Source organism: Emydura macquarii, unplaced genomic scaffold (genome assembly GCF_026122565.2).
Source record: "Emydura macquarii macquarii isolate MOO-44397 ecotype Brisbane River unplaced genomic scaffold, CSIRO-AGI_Emac_v2 contig_1551, whole genome shotgun sequence".
NCBI classification, from domain to species: domain Eukaryota; kingdom Metazoa; phylum Chordata; order Testudines; family Chelidae; genus Emydura; species Emydura macquarii.
Genome location: NW_027131688.1, coordinates 19,078,260 through 19,094,641, shown reverse-complemented (window position 1 = coordinate 19,094,641; position 16,382 = coordinate 19,078,260). Strand labels below are relative to the sequence as shown.

The window sequence follows — 16,382 nt, the reverse complement described above, 5'->3', positions numbered from 1 at the left end:
TTAGGACAAAGGAAAAGTCCAAAGGGGACAGTACTAACATGAGTTTATGATATATACTTGATCTTGTTAAATATTTTGGTTATTTTAACAAAAATGTGTTTTCTTACTGGTAGATGACTTTTTATTTAAATTAGCCAATTAATGATGGATTTATGGAAGCTGGGGATAATTGACTCTTGCTTTGGCATATTTCTACTGGTTTATAAATAATATATATAAGAATTGTATAAGTCTGATTTTTTTTTCTCTCCCACCATTGTAATCTGCTGAAAGCGGGGTCTGATTATGTTTTTGTATAGTACCTAGCACGTGGGGATCCAAATCCTTATTGGAGCTAGGAAGTGCTACTGCAGTATAAATGTTGTTAATATATGGTTTTTAAAAATCAAACAGGCCAAAGAATCTCACCGGGTAATTTCTGCATAGTGCAAATGGCCATCCCCTTTAATCACATTTGTATTCCAAGGGAATACTGGACATATCTTCAAAAGCTGATTTGACCTTCAAATATTTTTTATTTCAACTAGCTTCTTGTGTGTCAGTAGTTTACCATTTAGGAAGCTAATTGAAATGGAAAATATTAACAGTGAACTTCCATGTTTTCAAATGTTTGGATTTCTTGCCACTTTAACCTTGTAACTGAATTTCCTTTGAGTTTTTACTAGCATGTACACTCCCTCCCTTCTTGCTTCCCAATGAAGGGCAGCGGAGAGAAAGGAATCTTACATGGTGGGTACTGCATCTTATTCCCTGAAGTCTGCAGGAGCAATATCCATCTCTTTTTCACTAATTAAGATCTGAAGGAGAAGAGATTTGTTTCTGAAGCCTTATGATGTCTACAGAGAGATGTGGCAGTTGTGCTCCCCTGCACATCAGGAGTGCATTGTGCTGTCCTTTCTCATGGACTTTATAAGGGTCATTGGAGTCCCATTCAGAGGAGACTTAAAGGGTGAAATTCTTCATGTAGTGTAAGTGCTTCAACCCCATGGCAAGCATTAGAAGGCTCTTCAAAGCTGACCCAACTGCTGTATTTACTCCACAGGCAATGAGAGGCTTGTGGATCTGCTTGCCCATCTTAGGAGTCCCTTTAAAATGTTAGTAACTTTCTGGAATAGAGTTTAATAAACTAACCTTTAGTCTTGGGCACTAGATCTTGATAAGGTGAGTCCAGTGAACTAGGTTCTATTTTTCCCCGCCTTCTTACATTTTGGCACTTTACAGCAAAAAGCAAAAGTTAGGATTTTTTGAACCCCTTACATTTAGGGTGTTGAAATTCAGGAGCTCATTGTTCATGCACCACTACTTTGGTAGAAGAATTCTACCATGGCCCCAGACCTAACCTACCAAACTTGATGTCAGTATTCTATTGTATATTTTTACATGTGTGAACCAAAACCAGGCTTTTCATGGATCACTCATTCAGTGAAAGGTTAAAAAATGATGAGCACACAATAGTTCATAACCTAAAACTTTTTCATGTTCTTATCCTTTTCAGCCTCTCTAAACAAAATAAAAGAATTGTCTACACAATTCATGAACTTGTGCCACTGCTTGATTCTTCTAACATGACGGCACATGACTGGGCTAAAATTGCCATGGAACTTGAGGTACTGTAAATCTGTGTAGTCTTGCTCATTTTTCAGGTGATATACTGCTGTTTAATTATTTTTACTTTCTGATAAAATAATTCAGTTTTACTCTGCTTATATAATTTATATACTTATTTAAAGTACAATACTATGCAGTATTTTACACAGCACATGGGTTTTCTGGTGATTTGTTCACTTTCTTATGGTTATAAGAAGCTGATGGAAAGATATATAATAAACAAGAGTCAGAGAATGATTATACTTTTTGAAAATGTCAGATTTATTAGAAAATCTTGGTGTTTAGCCATCACTGAAGAAATTTTATATATCCGATAGCTTATGAGATTTATTTTTACAGAATTGTGTCAGCTATAATTGAAAGAAAATAATGTATCTAAGACTCTGTAGTACTAGTAGCATGGATAATTAAAACTGGAAAGAATGGATTAATTTTTTGTTTCTCTCTTATTTTGGATACTGAAACTAGACATTTTAGCTTCATTAGTCATTAGAACAATATTATTGTGGATGGATTTCCTACTGTAGCCCATAGGACTAGCTTGTTACATTCACTGCTTTGCATTATACAGAAAATACTGAAAGCTTCATTCATGATCTTGGAGTCACTGTGGATAGTTCTCTGAAAACATTCACTCAATTTGCAGTGGGAGTTCAAAAAGCTAATACAGTGTTGGGAATCATTAAGAAAGGGATAGATAATAAGACAGAAAATATCATATTGCCTCTTTATAAATTCAAGGTATGCCCACATATTGAATATGGCATGAAGATCTGGCTGCCCCATTTCAGAAAAGATATATTGGAATTAATAAAGCTACAGAAAAGGGCAACAAAAATTATTAGGGGTACGCAACAGCTTCCATGTGAGGAGAGATCAATAAGACTGGCACTTTTCAGCTTGGAAAAGAGACGAGTAAGGGGGGATATGATAGAGGTCTATAAAATCATGACTGGTGTAAAGAAAGTAAAGAAGGAAGTGTTGTTTACTCATTCTCATACCACAAGAACTAGGGGTCACCAAATGTAATTAGTAGGCAGCAGGTTTAAAATGAACAAAATGAAGTATTTCATCACACAATGCACAGTCAACCTGTGGAATTCTTTGCCAGAGGATGTTGTGAAGGCCAAGACTATAACAGGGTTAAAAAAAGAACTAGATAAGTTTATAGAAGATAGGTCCATCAATGGCTATTAGTCAGGATGGGCAGGGATGCAAAACCATGCTCTGAAGTGTTGCTAGTCTCTGTGTGCCAGAAGCTTGGAATGGGAGATGGGATGGATCACTTGATCACCTGTTCTTTTCATTCCTTCTGAAGCACCTGGCATTGGCGACTGTTAGAAGACAGGATACTAGGCTAGATGGACCATTGGTGTGACTGAGTATGACTGTTCTTATGAATGTATCTTATAGGCCTCTCTCTATGCCTGAGCCACAGAGGGCAGGAGTCTGTTACAGCCCCAACTAGGGATCTTTGGCTTTTTTAGCTGAAGATGTATGCCTCTCATGCTTTTAGTTCTGGAGGTTCAGTCCAATATGTCACACTGCAAAACAAACAAACACAAAAACAAAAAAACGAATATGCAGAGCTATAGCCAGCAGATATGAAAGAGGCATTTTCCTCCAAATGGGTGACTGTTTGTAAAGGATATTTGTACTTTGATTTTCAATTCTACGTTTGTTGGAGTCTCCCAACAGCAGTTCCAGTACGGAAGAGTGCTCAACATGGCTATTTTTTAAAATTGCAGGTTAGCTTTATTTTTGTGTCAGCTCACAACAAAATCTCCTTTTTCACATGAACTTTCCTGCTTTCTTATTCTGGCAAATAGCTCTTCCTTCTCTGTTAATCTATAGCTCTCATTTCACTTTTCCTGCTTAAGTACATGTTGCCACAAGGTGGAGACACATAATTTACCTTAAAAAAAACCCGAGAGTTCTGTAGCACTTTAAAGACTAACAAATTTAATTTCATCGGGCATAAGCTTTCGTGGGCTCCAACCCACTTCCTCAGATGCAAGGAAGTTTGTTGGAGCCCACGAAAGCTTATACCTGCTGAAATTAAATTTGTTAGTCTTTAAAGTGCTACAGAACTCTCGTTGTTTTTGCTGTATACAGACTAACACGGCTACCCCTCTGGAACTCTTCATAATTTACCTTGCACATTGTCAGGAATTGCACTGGCAGAAAATTAAATCTCCACCTACGTGTTTGTGACATCTAGCAATAACGTAAAAATAAAATTGGACCCTTATAGTCTGGTTCCACGCTGAAAAACTAAACTAATGTTTAAACTAATGATTGCTTATTCTGGCAAGTAACATCATTAAAAGAAATATGATTCCATTTCATGAAACAAATAAACATGCTTGAACTGACTTCCATGCTGCTGCTAGCACACGCTCAACTGAAAATCAAATGTAAAATAGTAGTTAAAAAAGGAAGACAGCAGAATTACAGTGTGAAATGACTTGTGTGCACAGCTCCTTAAATAGTGAGGGGTTTTAGCTCTCCTCTTCCCCCTTTCGAAATCTATCAGATACTTTATTCCAACAAGATCTGCTGTGGACTGCATGCCTTTGTAGTATTACAGCCCAGAGTTTTATCAGAGGCCTTCACATTCCTTATTTTTAAATGGATATATATCTTGATTGTTCACATTAACAATAGCAGAGGTCCTTTTCTGTGAGACTTCTTTCAGTTTGTTATTAACCATGAACCTACAGTAGTGAGTTTCTTGCTTTTTTATCTGTTTTTGCTAGAGAATGCAGATTCTTAGTAATATGACCAATGAAAAGTTAAACACCATACAATACTGTAGTTACTTCAGTGTTGACTTTTGAACAGAAGAGGGCACTCTTACACTGACATTTGCCTTTCTTCCAGTTGGATTAAATGGGCTGTTTGCTGTAAAGTATGATAGAACTGGTTTGCCTAATCTGTTCTTGCAAATGGTGTAATCTCTAGAGTAAAAGCATCAACAAGAAATCAGACTGTGTGACAGATTTGCATGTGTTAACATTCCTTTTTAAAACCATTGCTAAACTTTTCTTAATTAGCAGTCTTATGATTTAAAAATGCTGCATTAATATGCATATGTAGAAGAATCTGTCTTTGACTCTTCCATAATTAGTTAGAAGAACTAGATTTTATGTTTATTGCCTTATTAACCTTTAATTATGTTAAATTGAAAACCTGGACATCTCTAAGATGAAATCTATATTATATATAAAATATAGTACTTTTTATGTATAGCAGTTAAAATTATCATCCTGCTGTAGTAGAAGTTAAGCAATATATGTCTGACTTGTGTCAACACCAGCATAGCATTGTTCTAATTCTGCTTAATGTGAAAAATGTCTTTCCCTCTCCAGAAATACTATGAACAATATGATGGTTTTGTGATTCTTCATGGCACAGACACAATGGCCTATACAGCTTCCGCTTTATCCTTCATGTGTGAGAACCTGGGTAAAACCATTGTTCTGACAGGATCTCAGGTAAACCTTAATTTTAGGCTGAGGTCAAATGTTTTAGTGTGTCTGCATGTAAATTGCATAGTATATTGATTAACGCTATATGCTTTAGATGTGTAGGGGAAGATTGTCAGTTAATATGAATTGTCAGTTGTCATTGACTTCAGTGGAGCTATGGCAATTCACACCAGCTGAGGATCTGCCCCACAGGTTTTTTTTATTGTTAGCAACTCTAGAAACATAAGAATTGCCATATTAAATCAGACCAGTGGTGGTTGTAGTCCAGTGGTCAACAGTGGCCAGTACTAGATGCTTCCGAGGAAGGTGCAACAAATCCTGTAGTGGGCTATTGTGTAATAATCTCTGTATATAGGAAACATCTTTCTAACCCCAGGCTGTTTCTGGTTTATTTAAGCCAGGAGCATGGAGGCTTATATCCCTTTATAAATTGTTATCCTGTTTTATGTTGTTGTGTGTGGATTATTTTAGTATCTGAGTGTGGCTACTGACCATCTCTTTGTGGTGGGGGGCAATGAACTTAATTTCTTCAATACTCTTTGCCCCCATTTTGAATCCTGTTATGATTACCAGGGCAGAATGCATGTGCTTCATTAGCCAAAGTGTGTCTAACATGGGATAGGAGTGGGATGGCTTCAATTTATACATCATCATCATCCTGGGCCTTACCACATTGTGTCTGAGACTTTTTGTTTTGTTTTGTAGCAGTGTGCATTTTGCACTTGCTGTGTTACCAGAATGGCCTCTGATGTTTGTTTAAACATAAAAGTGCAACTCTAGTCTTAAAAGTTACTTGAAAATGTCATTGTGAGATTTCATCTTTTATCTCCCAGTAATGTACATAGCACACATGGTCTGCTTGCAAATAAAATGTTTGTTTATTGCGAGGTCTGAAAACTTAACTTGAGATCTGAGAAACATTCATTTTCCCAAGTAATAAAGGTCCAGGCCACATTATGCTTTTATTGACACAATGGCTTGGCAGGCAGCAAGTTATGATTACCATTCTTGATTGGCTAAGAATTATGCATGTCTTATTATTTTTGTTACCTCGTCTTTTCAACCTGCTTGTTTGTCTCATCCACCTGTTACATTTTTTCTTTTTAGATTCTTTGTGTCATGGGCTGCCCTCTTCTATATGGTTGTACAGTACCTAGCACAATTGGTCTCCAGCCTGATTGGCCTCTAGGCACTATCACAATTTAATTAAATAACAATAATTGTGTATGCCTATTGTAGTCTCTGGGTTTGTGCATGAGAGACTGTGTGATCTAGTGTCTAAAGCAGTGGACTGGGACTCTGAAGACCTGAGTTTTATTCCCAGCAGTGCTACTAATCTGCTAGATGACCTTGGGAAAATCATGCCATCTCTGTGCCTCAGTTTCTCCATCTGTAAAAAGAGAATAATACTACTTACCCCTTTTGCGTTTTGAGAGCTTCTGATGAAATGTGCTAGATAAGACTTGAGTATTATTATTATTTATTACATGAATGGCTTTGTACTTGGAACTTAGTGAAGAATTTGGATGATATCAAAAAGAAATAGAATTCAGTTCACTGTCTTTAGATTGTGTGGGGTCTATATGCCTAGCTGTGGTGTATATTTTTTTTAAAAATGCTAAGGGTTTTACTTTCTTTTCTTGTTTAGAGATCTGCCTGGCACACGAACCAGCAGCAGAGAATGCAGTCTTAACTTTTGCATTGTTTTAATGAGCTCAGACATTGGGGATAATTTTGCTAATAAAGATTCATTCTAAAAAGACATGGAAGTCATCATCCCTTAAGTAACTACACTGGGTCTCTACTTTTAGCCTTGTCCTATTCTGTCAATAACAAGCTTCCTGTTTGTCTTTTATATTTATCCAGGAAGGGTAGGGCAAATGGTATCCTCAGATGATGCTATGGGTGTCTGAGTAAAGTGATGCTGTTGCTCATCTTACTCTCTGTACTTTTCTCCCTCCTGCTTGTAACTTGGAAGAATTGAGTACACACACGTTCTGTTCTTGATATTGTTGCTAACTTGGGTTTCACTTCTAAAAGAAAATATGCAGTTGCTTAGTCAGACCAGAACAATTTCTTTAATGAGATGTTTCTTTAAATATAGCTATTACAATAAGAGGAAAAATATGAAAAAGCCAATGATATATTTTATGAAAAAAATCTGTTAGAGGGAGAAATTCCACCATCTGCTTCTGTCTAAAATAGTTAGTTTGGATGAAGAAGTAAATCTTATTCGCCATAAATGATATAATAGGAGATTGCTTTGATTGTTACATAAATTATTAATGTATTAATACTGGATTTGTATTGCATGAACTGGAGTCTCTTCTGCTGTTTATATATAAGAGATGGGGTGTAATTTCAGTTTCTGCATTTTAGGTGCCCATATATGAATTGCGGAATGATGGTCGAGCCAACCTGCTAGGGGCATTGCTGTTTGCTGGACAGTTTGTAATTCCTGAGGTCTGTTTCCCTGGCATCAGAATTTGCTTTTCTGAATCTAGTAAAACCAAATGTTTACATTCTTAAAATATATCTTTTAACCAATAAGGAATGTGCATTGATCTTTAAAGTGACCCTGTCAAGGTTAACAGACCCCCATCTGACACAGTACACACATTATTGTCAATTTTAACTTAACAGTATGTTCCTAATGTTTTGTATACACTTGTTAGGTCTCTGAAATACTGGCTGCATTGGACTTGAAATCAAAGATTTTTATTTTCACACTGTGCTTGGAACTCAAAACAATATGTGGAGGTTTGGTGATGGTGGGAATAATTAAATTTGAAGATAAGTTCAGTCCCGGTGAAAAGTAGAGAATTTTTATATCTGTGGAGACTGAAGTGCCTGTTATGTTAATAAAGGACATCACATTCAGCAGCTGTGGAAGCTTCCCCACACTGCCTCACTAATATGCCTGAAATCTGACCTGCAGAGCCCACTCATAAAGCTGAGAGAGAGTAGTTCAATTTTCACCCTCATTCTGTCTGTTCTGACATGGCCAGTCTGATGTGGGTTAAGACCAATAGCTTATTGACCAAGATTTTCCAAAGTGACTAGTAATTTTCAGTGCCTTAATTTTTATGGAGTTCAGCTTGAGACATTTTTGAAGGGGACTGACTTTTCAGAAAGAATGGAGTGCCTGATGACTTTTAGGCATCTCGAGTTGGGCACCCAAAAATGAATTTATCAAAATCACTAGTCACTCTAGAAAATCTTGACCAATTTCTATAGGCCAACAAAAAGCCATTGGACTTTGATTTTCAGATGCTTATGACAGCCCTTTAAAAGTCCCCCCTTTTCCTCTCACCTACCTTCACTTAAAGTTGACCAAAACCCCCCAAACAAACAACCTTCACTGTCTCTCCTAGACTTTGCCTCTGAGGGTGTTATGTAACTAGTTAGCTTTTAACATTTTTTAAGAGTTCAAGAACAAACCATAAAATGACAGGCAAGCCACTTTTTTTTTTTTTTTTTTAAAGTATAACTATTGCAAATCTGCCAACCTCTAAGTAATTCTCATTACTTTAAAGTTTTAGAAACATTTTAAAAGGGGCAGACAACAGTATCTCTTAGTATCTTTAATTACTGGCTTCTACTCATACATGTTTATGTTTCTTGCAGGTGTGCCTGTATTTTTATCATAAACTGTACAGGGGAAATAGGGTGACGAAGGTGGATGCTGGGAGTTTCAATGCCTTTTCCTCACCTAACCTGCCTCCACTTGCAAATGCTGAGGTTGATATTACAAGTAAGCAATTTAAGCCCTGTAATTTATGACACATGCAAGAGCACACTACCTTCCTCAAGAGCTGTTCCAGTATTTGATCAGTACCTACACAATTGAGACACACTTTTTCTTAAGTATAGATGTGATTTAAAAGCACTGTGTTATGTCATTTGTGTCTCGACTCCACTCCTAGAAGCTGTTAAAAAGTTAGTTGTATAAGATGTAAGAATCAGCGATTAAACTGCAGGAAGATTTTGTACAGTTCTCTATTAGACATAGACGTGGGCTGGATTGATTCTTACCAAATATCCAGACTCCTGAGAGGGAAGCATTTTGGGAATATGTCATGAAAATGCTTGGTCTGTGGATAAAATAAAGTGGGGGAAAATGAAAGAACAAAGTTGTTTAATCTCTTTAATGATTACGCTGGATCCTGAAATAAGGCACAGCAGGTGGGGCAGTGTCTGTACAGTTTCTGATAGATCGTTCACGTCTGCACTTTGGTTCATAGTCATTTGGGAAGGTGCTTTATTGGGTGCTTATGAAATTCAGATCATTTTAAATCAGAGGGACAATGTTAATGTTGGTAGGTCTAAAATTTGATTTTTCTTCCTAATTTATTTAGGCATTATGAAATCTGGATGTGCATTCCTGTTGGTTTTTTTTTAATTGTTAAACTACACAAGCATTCCAGTACAAGTATGCAAAGTTACTGTAACAAATCGTGCATGCGTGATAGATGAAGTTCCTTTTAGTTGAAGAAACCTATTTCAAATGTCAAGGTGTTAAGGGGTTGCTGTAAATCTTGACTAAGATATATTTCATACTTCTGAAAATTATCTTTTAGTGACAGGGTCCAATTAATTTAAAAAATATATCTTGGAATAAAAGTTTGCAGGGAATGGGTGCACTAACCTTCTACTTCCTTCATATCTAAGTTAAGTTTCAGGCATGTCCCTAGTGGATGTCCATCTAATTTAAAAACCCACTCCCCTTAGTGTTGTTGAAAAGACTGGTATTGTGGCTAAGATATTAGACTGGGATTTGGAAGATCTGGGTTCTATTCCTGGCTGTGCCACAGGCTTCCCATGTAACCTTGATAGGTCACTTAACCTCTCTATCCCTCAGTTTTCTCCAGTTGAAAATTTAAGCTAATAATACTTCTCTACCTCAGAATGCTCTTGTAAGGATAAATCCATTAATATTTATACAGATACTCTGATGATGAACATGGTTTTAAATGAATCCCTAATGATATTTTTTTTTTAAATTGACATTGTCCATTTGACCACATTACAAGATTGGAGTAGTAGTGGGTTTGTACTTCTCAGAACTGAGGTGCATCTTGTGAGAATCCCCACAATAACTGCCTTCTGGACATCTGGGAGATAAATGGAATCTCTCTTTTACTGTTTGCTATCACTATTTAGTTCAAATTCACTAAGGCAAATAAATGACTTCTGCAGTTAAGCAAAAAATACAGCTATTTAATGTGTTAGATTAACCAGGACACTTTCCTTTGTACTATTTCTGCATGCTGGGATAAGTCTTCTTGGATTTTTCTCTGAATTTTTATAAACTAGGATAAATTACAGTTTAAATATTCAGTTTTCTGAATGCAGAATAATGGAATCAAACTTTATGTAAATTTTTTCCTGGGCTCAAAGGATCTATTTTGTGAGTACCTGTTTTTGTAGTAGAAAAACGATAACGGTATCAGTTATTTTCCCTGGCCATAATGTCCCATTAATTTTTTAGCAGAACTCCCCATTGAAGTTAGTGGGGAATTTTGCTTAAAAACTGATGGCATGAATTGCTCCATTATTACTATTTGTTTCAATTGATTGCACTGTTAGTATAGCATCACTTGTCCAAATTGGAAGTGCTAGTACTGAATGATTGTTGTTTCATTTTGGAAAAACATAGTTCACAGAATACAGATAGTATTTAGAACTAGTGCAGCTTTACTCTGTCTAAAATAAATTGTTTGAAACATGGTTATTTTCCCTAAGTGCACTCTTAGAATCCTCATGAGAAGCGCTTATGGAGAAAAGGAACCATCTGGGGTTTTTAAAAACAAAACAAACCAACCCAGCTATTTTAAACCTTTTAAATTGCTTGTGTATATTGTCTTCCTTCACTTTTTTTTTTGGACAAATCCATCTCTTTGCTGCTTCAGTCTGCTGCCAATCTGCTGTCATTTCCAGAAGGAAATATAGGCAGTCTACAGAAACTTTCTTCTGAGAATCCAGCTCCACAAGTCTACAAACTGGGAGACAGGCTGGGCTGGGAAGGTGCCAGAGAGACACATTAGGAGGAGTTGATTATCTGCTTCCAGCAATAGAATGGAAGGTGGGGGGAATGGGGGAGTATACCGGGACCAGAGCCCACTAAGACTGATTAATTGGTGCAGAAGGGTGAGGTGGAGAGATAGTGCTGGAGGTTAGAGAGCTGTGCTATGCTGTATCTGTCTCAGCACCAAAGAGTGAGGCAGAATATAGGAGGTTAGTCTGCACTCTGTGCATCTGCAGCAGCCTCTCCAGCTCCAGTTACCTTTAACTTTTCCCCCATTGGGCCATGCTCCCATGGATCAATCCTTGTGGCTGGTTTCTGACACCCTCTTTTCCTTTTATGTCCCTGGTCATGTTTAGAAGTTTCCTGTGTCTTTGTCAGCACCTTCCTTCAGTTCCATTGTCCATCTCTGGACCCATTGGCTGTATCAACTTCCCCAAAGTTTTGGATCTAGTGAGTTTGATTCTTGTATGAGGCAGTGGAAGCAGTGAAAAGTTCCCAGAGTTCTGTTCATGTGAACAAGCAGCAGGAAGCTAACATGAAATACTTACAGTAAGCTCCTGATGCAGCATAGCACAAAAAGCATTGGAACACATTTAAAAGTATGTTTGTAATATTTTCAGCGATCAAGAATAGATCTTCACTCCTGTGATGCCTTGCAGAGTTGAAAGTGGCAGACAAAAAAGATGTTTATGCTAATTACTAACTACAGTGTATAAGAACACAGTCTCAGTGCATTTCATAACTTACTTCTCACTTTAGTTACTCTTCATTGCCTGGAAGTATCAAACTAAAATCTGTTTCCTTATTCTGTCTAGTTTTAACTCCATCACACATGCATGTGGTTTGTTAGCATAGAGATGTTGAATACTGAGGTGCTTATCATTTTTGTTTTTGTTTTTTAAAAAAAATTGAAAGATTTATGCAGGAAAAATACAGCATATAAAAAAATTGCCTGGTGTTTGCAAATAGATAAAACAGGAAAAGTTGAGAGGATGCGCGCTACCAACCTTGATAGCGTCACTAATGTAAAAGAGAGAGGCTAGCTATCATTGGCCAAGTTACTGTGTTTTGCTTGGCAGTACTAGGCAGTCTGGTTGTATATAGTAAAAAGCCCAAGTCATTTATTTATTATATTTTGAAGATAAATCCACCTCTATACATTGAGGGTTTTTTTCTTACAAATACAGGCATGTTTATTGTTGCAATGAACATTTAGGTGAGAGAGACTCATTTCAAAAGACATGTACCAATTATCTTGTAACAAATTATTGCCAGAAAAAGACAGCTGTGTTTTTTGTCTTCCTTTCCAACACTAAGAACCATTCGTAGGTTGGTTTATGCTCTCCAGCCCTTGGCTATCACCCTGAATTCTAGTGAACACTGGTGTAGCTTATATAATGGTACGACTTGCCTATCACCTTGCAGAAAAGGTTGAGAAAAAAGTGCTGCTGTTTGTCTGGAGCTCTGTGATCATTAAAAGCTGTATTTCTTGTTTGATTTCATAACTTTGAGTTCAGTCACCACTCCTTAGGGAGGTGTCACTTTTAGAGTACTGTACTCCTATAATGAATGAGTTTAAACCTGTATTGTGGCGTTCGTATATGTGTTACCTAACAAAAGTTTGCTGCTTTCTAGAACGTGTTGTATTAGTTTGATTTCTTTCCTTCTGTCCTGATGTATGGTTTTGTCTTTATTAGAGTTAGACAGAAAGAGACAAGACTTTCACCGTCTGATACTTCTGTAAAGGGAAAAGAACTTTCCACTTACCTTCCAGGACCTATGACGCTGGAACCTGACACATTCTTGCTCCTCTCTATTCAGTAATTCTAAACCTTTCAAGTGAACAATATCCTCAGTACAGACATTCTGATATCCCATCATGAATATCTCAGATATTACACCTTGGGAGATGTATAATCCAAATTTAAAATGTTATAAAGTCTGCATAATATACTAAATCTGCCTCTTCACATTCCAGCTGGATTTTGTGGTAGCTGTGGTATCACAGTCTGGTTTGTACTGAGGCTTAATAGTGGAACAGAAACTAGACAAGCTTCTGGACACCATCTCCTTTCCCCCTTAAAAAACAATAGTTTAGGATACAGTTATCTATGAAGGCCAAAGCTTTCAAACTTGGCTGTTTAAAATTAGATTCCTCAAAAAGTGGCCTGTTTATTTCAGAAGGGTCTGAAGTCAAAGGGAGTTGTGAATACTTGACACATTTGAAAATAAGACCACATTTGTAGGTGTCTAGTTTTAGGCACTCAATTTTGAAAACCATTAAGGTTTTAAATTTTGTTTTTATATTTCATATGCTTTGGCTTGTTTGCCTTCCTGCCCCAGGCCATTTTGAACATTTAATACACAATAGTATAATTACCTAACTTTTAAAATAGTGTACATCCCTTTAAAGGCTTGCCCGTTTCTGAGGAAGATGAGTAATGTGCTTATCTTTGTTCCTAAAATAATCAGCTTTGTACCCAAATTTACATAATGCAGAGGAGTATGTATGCTAGATCAGTTAAAAGCTTTTTTACAAGCATAGCCCAAGTCGGAACAGGTTGCTTATTATTTGCTGCAATATGCCAAAAGCTCAATGAATAACTTCACTACTTAGCCAGTTCATCACATAGGATTCCATAAAGCATTATTCTGAACACAGAAAGGTAGAATTTCTCATACTTCATCTGCTTATACATAAGCTTCCTTACTTCATATTGGCATTTTTAAGATTATCTTCATCAAATGATCCACACAACCTGATGTAGCTGTAGCGGTTGTGGGATAATGTATTCATCCAACAGAATGAGAGTGCATAAATCGAGCTATGTCATGGACACTCTTTCTCCATTCCGTGGATGTGGTATTTGTTAACACAAAGGGTGCAAAAGAATTACTGAATGAGCTTGTCCACCTCTGTATGGCTCTCTGCTTGATTTGAAATGGCTCAAAACAAGCTTTAGATGGACATGGAAGGATTTACATTTTTGTTTGTTTGAGAACTAATCCAGCTCAGTTGGATTAATTAGATTGGAAGCCAGAGCAGAATGTACGAGTGATGTTAATTGCAGAATGGAAAAATGGCATTTGTTAAGATAACTGTGGTCCTCTTATCCATGCAATTATGATCTGCATTAAGCAGTTTGACAAAACTGTTGATGTGGGGAACGATGCTAACTAGAGGAAAATGTCCTGGCTATGTTCATTTTGTTTAAAATAGATATCTCTTCTGGGCTAAGTTACTTTTCTCCATTAAAGCTGTAACATTTTGAACACAGAACATTATTCAGTAGAGCACATTTTCAGACATAGGTTCAGAAAATATAAGGTAAACATTAGACCTATCTTGGTTATCTCAGCTTTACTCTTCTTATCTTAGCATGAATCTCTAATGAGAGAGAGTTTTATCTTATTTTGGCAAAGTTAGGTCTAATTCACTCTTCAAATTTCTTAAAAAACATTAAGTACACTGATGGTTTCCAAAGTAGGTAACATACATTCTGAAGGATGGCTTGGCAAAGTCTCATCTTTGACTGAGGATGGAAGAAAGAAAGCTTTAATGTCCTTTAGGTGGTGGTGGCTTTGAGTGTAGATGAGGCTGCTTTAAAAAAAAATCCCTTGTTGCAGGGGAAAAAAGAGAACTGGGGATTCTTGAGCATCTTACTAGATACCACTGCTGCTCTCTTTCCTTCCACCTCTGATTATGTTCAACAGGGCTCATAAAATTTCTTTAACACCCTCTTGCTTAAGGACAGCCTACTGGCCAGGCTGAGAGAGATCTCTACTGCTTCAGCCCTCAAGGTTCTACTCCAAGCCACACCTATTTAGCTATTCACATCTTTACTCCCCTATCAGTAATTTTTCCCCAATAAATTTCCTCCTTTCCAAATAGAATCAGTGGCTTGGAATCAAACTATGGGAGATTAAGTGAGAGGGATTTTCAAGTCTAGTTGATGTTTCGGTACAGTTCATCACAGATACATATAAGAGTGTTTCCCTAGACATAATCCCAGAGAGAAGTTTTTGTTTGGGAGATGAGTTATAACAGTTTCCAGGTGGCTTCTTTTGTTGCAGCTTCTTATTGTAAATCTTGTAGGCCACTTGTTCCCTGTTGTTCCCTGTTTTATTTAAACCCAAGTGTACTTCAGATATTCTGTGCGTGAGGAGGAAACCATGCTGGATGAAGAAAGGCGAGGTGGTGAAACATTGTGGGAGACAGAATCTTAAACCAGTGTAAAATGGTGTAAAAGTAAGGAGAATAAGTGTAGTTTGGTATTCTCATCAAATACTGATTTACTGCAGTAGAGTTGATCCGTCTTCAATGGCTAGGTATCCTGCTCTCTGCGGCTATTGTGAAATGCTTAGTGCTGCTAATTTAGGATCTTGCTTTTCAGTTGAAGTTTTATCAAACGCACAGTGGTATATGGTAGAACTGCTCTTCAGATTATAGAAAGCATTTGCACATTACATGACTGACATGAATAGATATTATTCATTTGAGCCATTAGGACTTGATTAACGTTGAGCATCTGAGCAAACATCCAGTGCCTTCTGTCTTTCTGTTATTAATTTTACTTTAATTCATGGAACCTTCCCTACTTCCCCTGCCCTGTTGCAGGAATAAAATTCCTCTGCTAGGAATGGCATTGTAAGACAGGGCGTAGAAGCTGTCAGTTTCTGCAGGGAAGGCAGCAAGTGTGGGGATGAAGGAGCAGAGCTTGGAACCATGAGCTATCTCATACATAGTCAGTTCTTTTGTTGATGTTTCAAATACTCCTACTTCTGAGAGTGTTCAGATAATATAACAAAATCTTCCTTTAGCTCTAGAGTAAGACACAGGCTTTTTCTGCTTTTCCAGTACTCGCTCACCTTCACTGTAACTCTTCAGAAATCATTAATCTCATGGCCAGCTGGGTCTTCTATAGATATCTTTTTCTTTGGTCTATCCTACTCCAGGCTTAAACTTTTCTACCAGTTCTGCAGTTAGCAACTGTAATGCATTAAACATGTTACTGCATATATTATGTATTATTACATATTACTATGTATTGTATGTGGCCAGAACCATTTCAACCCTAGGTTTGGTTGACCTCTTTAGGTTTTTCTCTGACATATTGGTGTGACAAGGCAAGAGAGTTGCCTTTTTAGAATGTCACTTTTTTTAGAATGTTACCATCGCTTGTTAAACTACTTGGACCCACTCTGTCTCTGTTGGCAGCATATTGCATTTCCAATATCTGGCTATTATGTATTTT

The 16,382-nt window shown here is 37.1% G+C and overlaps 1 protein-coding gene across 1 annotated transcript in view; it reads left to right on the top strand.

Moving 5' to 3' along the window:
* The window catches only part of ASPG (asparaginase), a 68,890-nt gene that overhangs the window by 13,605 nt on the left and 38,903 nt on the right, over positions 1–16,382 (top strand). The window contains exons 3-6 of the mRNA XM_067555153.1: positions 1,496–1,607; positions 4,980–5,105; positions 7,479–7,562; positions 8,727–8,853. Of these exons, the coding sequence (XP_067411254.1) occupies positions 1,496–1,607; positions 4,980–5,105; positions 7,479–7,562; positions 8,727–8,853 (449 nt within the window). The remainder of the gene's footprint in view (positions 1–1,495; positions 1,608–4,979; positions 5,106–7,478; positions 7,563–8,726; positions 8,854–16,382) is intronic.